The 6738-nt window shown below is 45.8% G+C and overlaps 1 protein-coding gene across 1 annotated transcript in view; it reads left to right on the top strand.

The window, feature by feature from the left end:
- Positions 1-101: 101 nt before the first annotated feature.
- Positions 102-6738, top strand: part of Kin (Kin17 DNA and RNA binding protein) — a 13153-nt gene continuing 6516 nt past the window's right edge. Inside the window, exons 1-2 of the mRNA XM_052157297.1 lie at positions 102-277; positions 4745-4839. Of these exons, the coding sequence (XP_052013257.1) occupies positions 164-277; positions 4745-4839 (209 nt within the window). The 5' untranslated portion in view covers positions 102-163. The remainder of the gene's footprint in view (positions 278-4744; positions 4840-6738) is intronic.

The raw sequence follows: 6738 nt of genomic DNA, 5'->3' as shown, positions 1-6738 counted from the left end.
GGCAGCACCGCTAGCTTCCCCAGTCTCGCTAAATCTCGTGAGCGCGGAAGCCGCGAGTTCCCTGGCCCCACCCATTTCCTGCTGTCAGTTTTGGTCCCGCCTGTCCCCGCGCGGGTCCAGTTCCGCTTCCGACGGCTTTGCTGTTGTAGCGCTGAGGGTTGCCATGGGCAAGTCGGATTTTCTGAGCCCCAAGGCCATCGCCAATAGAATTAAGTCCAAAGGACTCCAAAAGCTTCGCTGGTACTGCCAGATGTGCCAAAAGCAGTGCCGCGACGAGGTAAGTGGCTCAGGCTGGCCGCGACCCCTCGGCTCGGAGCGCCCTCCCGCGCAGCCTTTCCAGCCTTCGGGCTGTTTCCTCACTCACTGCCCTTCGCGCCGCCCTCCGGCTCCACGAGAAGTGATCCCAGACAAGCAGTCACTGATCACTTACAATTGCTATGCTGAGGCTCTGTGGATTTACATTTAGACTTCCCTGGTGGGGTCGGTCAAGATTAGGAACTCAAGTTGCCCCACTTAGTAGTGATATGGGCTTGGACAATGCTGGCGAAATGGAGGTCATAGTTGTACCTACCTGCAAGGTTGTCGCTGAGTTTTTCGTTTTAAGAGAAGGGACTCCCCGTGACATAAATGCCTCAAATTCCGGCTTGCTACTGCTATCCTAGAGTTTCAGTGCATGGATTGCCAAAGGTATAGTCTTGCAGTCCACCGCACCTAGGAGTTACCTCTAAGTGTTTTTCTATATTTGCTTTTTGTCTGAAATATAGTAAATTGTATAAATACATAAATATCAGTATACCCTCACCCTTGAAAACTTAATGGTGTGATCAACATCACAAGTAATCGTATTATCATTTCAATTTATGTCAGAATGCCACCAATATAACAAACCCAATAAAATTCCTGTACGTTATCTGATACATACTTATTTATTTTTATTTTGTTTTAGAGACAGTGTCTCAGTATGTAGCTTTGGCTGGCCTGGGACTCACCATGTAGACAGACCAAGTTGGCCAAAAAAAACCAGATCTACCTGCCTCTGCCTCCCAAGCGCTGGTATCAGAGACATACACCACCTCACCTTATGTCAATACTTTCTTGGTAGTCTGGTGGTGGTGATGGGGACCAGGGAGGTTGTTTATTAAGCAGTGCTACAAGTTCTGTCTAATGTCTTACATCTGCCTGGCAATGCTCTACCACTGAGCCCTTGTGCCCCCGTGGCCCTGCCCCATATTTCTGTTATCTTATTCTGATGAATGTGTGTGTGTGTGTGTGTTTATACACGTGTGCATGCTGCACCAGACATACATTCATTCATACATTCAGGACTACATGAAGATGGTTATTTCCTCCCAGCATGAGGGTCCTGGGGATTGAAATCAGGTTGTCACATCTGGCACCGAGCACCTTTAGCCACTGAGCCGTCACACTGACTCTATGCTCCCTTCTTGGTCAGACTCTACTCAGTCCCACAGCCACTGACTGGACTGCAAAACTCTGTACTTGCTGTCGTTTTTTTTTTGTTTTTTTTTTTTCCAAGACAGGGTTTCTCTGTATAGCCCTGGCTGTCCTGGAACTTGCTCTGTAGACCAGGCTGGTTTTGAACTCAATAATCTGTCTGTCTTTGCCTCCTTAGTGCTGGGACTAAAGATGTGAGCCACTACTGTCCTGCTTCAAAACTCTGGCTTACTTACACCCATTTCTTTCTTATTTATTTTAATTGTTTCCTTTGTTTGTGGTGATAGGGTTTCTCTGTGTAGCCCTGGCTGTCATGGAACTCAGTCTGTAGACCAGGCTGGCCTCAACCTTCCAAATGCTGGGATTAATGGCATGCCCTATCACCACCCAGACCATTTCTTAACCTTTTAGTTATCCATCGGCCACCTACAATTTTTGCCTAATTTGTGCACTGCCTGAAAGAAATGGTTATTTCAGTTTTACTTTGAAAGCAATTTGGTATCAAAGACCGGGATTGCTTTCCATAAATTATAATATAAATCAAAATGAAACCAAACTCTTATTCAGTTCTAGAAACCCAAAGGAATGGATTGGAAGGGGTGGAAGGATATCATGGCTCTGGTCTTCCTTCCTCTCAGTTTTCCCAGTGTTTTAAGATAGGAACATGGATATTCCAATATTCCACTAGCAGCCTTCAGATGAAGATGTAGAACTCTCAGCTCCTCCTGCCCCATGCCTGCCTGGATGCTGCTATGTTCCCATCTTGACGATAATGGACTGAACCTCTGAACCTGTAAGCCAGCCCCAGTTAAAAAATGGGAACATTTCAAAAACGGGAACATGATGTGAGCCACTACTGTCCTGCTTCAAAACTCTGGCTTACTTACACCCATTTCTTTCTTATTTATTTTAATTGTTTCTTTTGTTTGTGGTGATAGGGTTTCTCTGTGTAGCCCTGGCTGTCATGGAACTCAGTCTGTAGACCAGGCTGGCCTCAACCTTCCAAATGCTGGGATTAATGGCATGCCCCATCACCACCCAGACCATTTCTTGACTAGGAAAGGCAGTGAACCGGACCTAAGGACAGCCAGCTAAAATCAACAGAGCCCTACAAAGAAAACAGTTCACAGAGCTGCTCGTGTGTCCTCTTCTCATGAACACTCACTTTCAGAAGAACATCTGAGGATAAAGGAATGGGTGCCAGCTGTGGCACACACCTGGAATCACTGCACTCCTCAGGCAGAGACAGGAATCTCTCATGTTTCAGACCTGACGCTGGGGTTTAAGGCATATGCCCCCCTGTCCACCTCGTTACTTTCTGGTTTAAAAAATATGTTTAAACAATTTTAACCCTCTTGCTAATTTCCTTCTAATTCCCAGGATAGAGTCCTTTCCAATATTACTTTATAGCTAGACTGTCCCCTTTAACGTTTCTTCATGAATCTTAGCATACACTATGAGACCCTGAGGTCTTCTTTCTGTGGCACAGCATGAAGCATATGGGATCACCCATAAATTGGTCTTCACTAAAATGTTTACCCTGAACCTAATCTGTCAGGATTACAAGAACTAGAGAAAGAAGACAGAACAAAATCACTCACCATCACAAGGGTGCAATACCCAACTACGTGGCACTGACCTCTCCACTGAGGTAGTGCCAAGAAGAAAAGGATTAGGCAGGGAAGGCTGGTGACATTTAATGATATGTGTGCCAGTGTGTCTGACTGTGTGCATGCATGCTTGCCCATGGAGGACACAAGAGTGTACGTGTGTCTACGTGTGTGTGTGTGGGGGGGATGTTGGAAAATATAGGATAAATTTTTCATTTCTACTACATATGTACTATTGAAATTTCAGGTTGAAATATAGGTAGTAGAGATAGACCAAGACCAAGGCATATGTTGTTCTTAAGTTTTTATGTCTTAGTGTGTGTGAGAAGAGGTGCTGGGTCCCTGGGGTTGGTATCTTCGGCAGTTGTGTGCCCCCTGATGTAGGTGCCCGGTACTGAACTTAGGTTCTTTGCAAGAGCTGCTTCTTCTCCTAACCACGTAACTCTCTCTAGCCCCAGCCGGCTTTTTTTTTTTTTTAAGCAATCTTAAAAAGTATGGCTATAATATAATCAATAATATCTAAGCAATGGGCATTAGTGTGTTTTGGATAAGAAGTAGATAAATTAGATTTTGGATAAAGTAGAAGAAAGCAAGTGAAAAGAGTATGTGTAGTGAGAACTCAGATTACCCTGTGGTGGCTTGGATGCGCTTGAGGGAGTGGCCATATTTGGAGGTGTGGCTTTGTTGGAGTGGGTGTGTCCCTGTGGGCACGGGGATTAAGATCCTCATCCTAGCTGCCTAGAAGCCAATATTCCACTAGCAGCCTTCAGATGAAGGTGTAGAACTCTCAGCTCCTCCTGCATCATGCCTGCCTGGATGCTGCCATGTTCTCATCCTGACGATAATGGACTGACCCTCTGAACCTGTAAGCCACCCCCAGTTATATAAGAGCTGCCTTGGTGTCTGTTCACAGCAGTGAAACTCTAACTAAAACAGACCCTTTGTGCTTGTTTCACCCCACCAGGCTCTCTGGTACTCAGTAAGCGGGTTGAGCAGTCTACATGGTTTTTCCCCCGGCACTGCTTTCAGACTCTTGACCTTGAGTGTTCTATAATTGGCTGGGTTGCAAGATTCAATTCTGTGAACAGCAGAATTAAACGTGAAGCTGTACTCAGTTGGTACCGTATGTCCCATAATATCGTGAGGATCTGCACTGGGATCCCCGGTTAAGGGAGGCAGAGGCAGAAGGAGCCCTGGAGCTTCCTGAACCTGTGAGCTCCATCTCAACAGAAGCACACTCACATACACATCTGCCTGTGCATGCTCACACACATACCCACCTGTATACACACGCTCTCACACACACTCACACATATACTCACATAGAGTGTGATTCGAGGGACTTGCTTTAGTAAAAATCATTTATCAAGACTGGAGAGGTGACTCATTGACTAAGAGCTCTGGCTGTTCTTCCAGAGGACCCAGGTTCTATTCCCAGCAGCACTCCTGTCTGTCAGTGTCTTCCGTTGCAGTGAATCCAGCCTGTAGCCTGTCCCCTTCAGATACTGCACATGGCGGTACACAGGCGTATGCGCACAGAATATCCATACATAATTTTTAAACTTAAAAAAGAAAGAATTTATCATTAACCCATTTGCAGGGCTTAACCAGCTACCTTGGGGGTGGATGTTATGACACTGTAGATAAGAGTTTAACTACCTTCTTTACATATTTTGCAGAATGGCTTCAAGTGTCACTGTATGTCTGAATCTCATCAACGACAACTGTTGCTGGCTTCAGAAAATCCTCAGCAGTTTATGGATTATTTTTCAGAGTAAGTGACTGAAAGCCATCCTTGCCCCGTAAGGTTACTCAGTGGGCATGTACTAGGCGTGTCCACTCTTGTATGTGTTGTAGATCCTCGACCCCTGTGTGTTGAGACAGCCGTGGTCTCGCCCTTGTGCTTCGTCTTTATCTTTTGAAATTAACCACAGTGGACACTGTTAGCAGTGACCTTAGAACTGCTGTCCCGCCTTTCACTTTGGCTCTGCCTGGCCTCACAGAGGCCCCGCCGAGGGGCTTTGGGGCAGCACCTTGGGCTGAGTGTCCTGAGCTTTCCTGTTCTGTAGGGACGTCCTGGGTATGACGGCCCTGAAGTTCCCTCTCTCAACACTTGGCTCCTGTGCGGGCCTGGAGGAGGACCAGCAGGCTCAGGAGCCTGTCTGCTGATGAAGCCCCTCTCATCATTAATAGCAACACTAGTCTTTTTTTTTTTTAAACAAACTTTTAGATCTTTTCTGAGGAACACTTTATGCATGTGAAAAGATCCCAAAGGGCTTTTGTTTCAAAGGGTTATATGGATCAACATTTGAAATTAAATCTGAAAAAAATCACTAATATTATTTATTAGTCCATTTAGAAATACCAGTATGCTTACCCTATGTTCAAATAAAATGGGGACTTGGGAGAAGACTCCTCGAATAAAGCGCTTGCCAACCCCATTTGAGGACCAGAGTTTCAATTCTTAGCATCCACAGAGCAGCCATCCGAACAGGTATGGCCATTCGCCCTCAGCCCCAGTGCTCAGGAACAGACAGCGGATCCCTGGGGCAAGCCAGCACAGCTGTCTTCAGACACAGCAGAAGAGGGCAGCAGATCCCACCACAGATGGTTATGAGCTACCATGTAGCTGCTGGGAATTGAACTCAGAAGCTATGGAAGAGCAGTCAGTGCTCTTAACCTCTGAGCCATCTCTCCAGACTCCCCCTGCATTCCTCTTCTCTTTCTCTGATTTAAGACAGGATCTTCCTGTGCAGCCAAGGACAGTCTTGAATTTAAAATCCTCTTACTTCAGTCTTACAAATGCTGGAATTACAGGTGTATTCCACCATACTTGGCTGAGATTTTTAATAGAAAAACCAAACCAAAGCAACATACTATATTCCAAACACAAAAACAGACATTTTACCGTTTCAACTGGATTCTCACCTTTCCTTGCACATTTAGTCTGTTACAAAATACTGTTTGATTGGGGAACATGAAGAAAATTCAACCTAGCATGGATGATTTGTCAGATGAGGAAAGCACTCTGACGATCTTCCCAAAGACACTGCACTGAGGGAGTGTGTACAGGGACTTGGAGCAGTTAGAATATCAAGTGTGAAACCAGGGCAGTGAGCATGTGTATTCTGTTGAATTAAAACCCACGGATCTACCTTTTGGGTGGGTCTTGTACACCTAAAAGGTCTTGTAATGAATGCATCTTAGTCTTTTGAAAAATATTGAGTGACTGAGTTTCAAAACCTTCCTTTGCAATAGTGACCTCATTCATTGTACAGTGCCATCTTGTCATACTCATTAACAGCAGCACAGATGTGGTCAGAACAGCTGTTGGGTTGAGAGGTGTGTTGAGCTCAGGCGGGCAGGCAGGTCCTACCCGCCACATTTCTAATCGTGCAGAAAGCTCCGAAGCCCCACCCTGTCCTCCACAGCACACTGTCCACTCTTATACTAGCCCGAGAGTCTTACTTTAACTTTGAGAACATGTATGCCAAGTGCCCAGTTAGTAGTAACTTTTATGCCTTGTGAGAGTGATTCAGCTCCCAGTGGTCATGTGGGTGCTTTCCTCAGAGCAGCTGGGAGCACAGTGGCAGCAGCAGTCTGTCGCCACGGTCACCTCATTGCAGTGTTAGCAATGTGGCAAAGAAGGCTGGGCTGTAATACACACAGCAAG

Source organism: Apodemus sylvaticus, chromosome 14, assembly GCF_947179515.1.
Source record: "Apodemus sylvaticus chromosome 14, mApoSyl1.1, whole genome shotgun sequence".
NCBI lineage: Eukaryota > Metazoa > Chordata > Mammalia > Rodentia > Muridae > Apodemus > Apodemus sylvaticus.
Note: the sequence above shows the minus strand (reverse complement) of the source record. Positions and strands in the feature narration are given on the sequence as shown.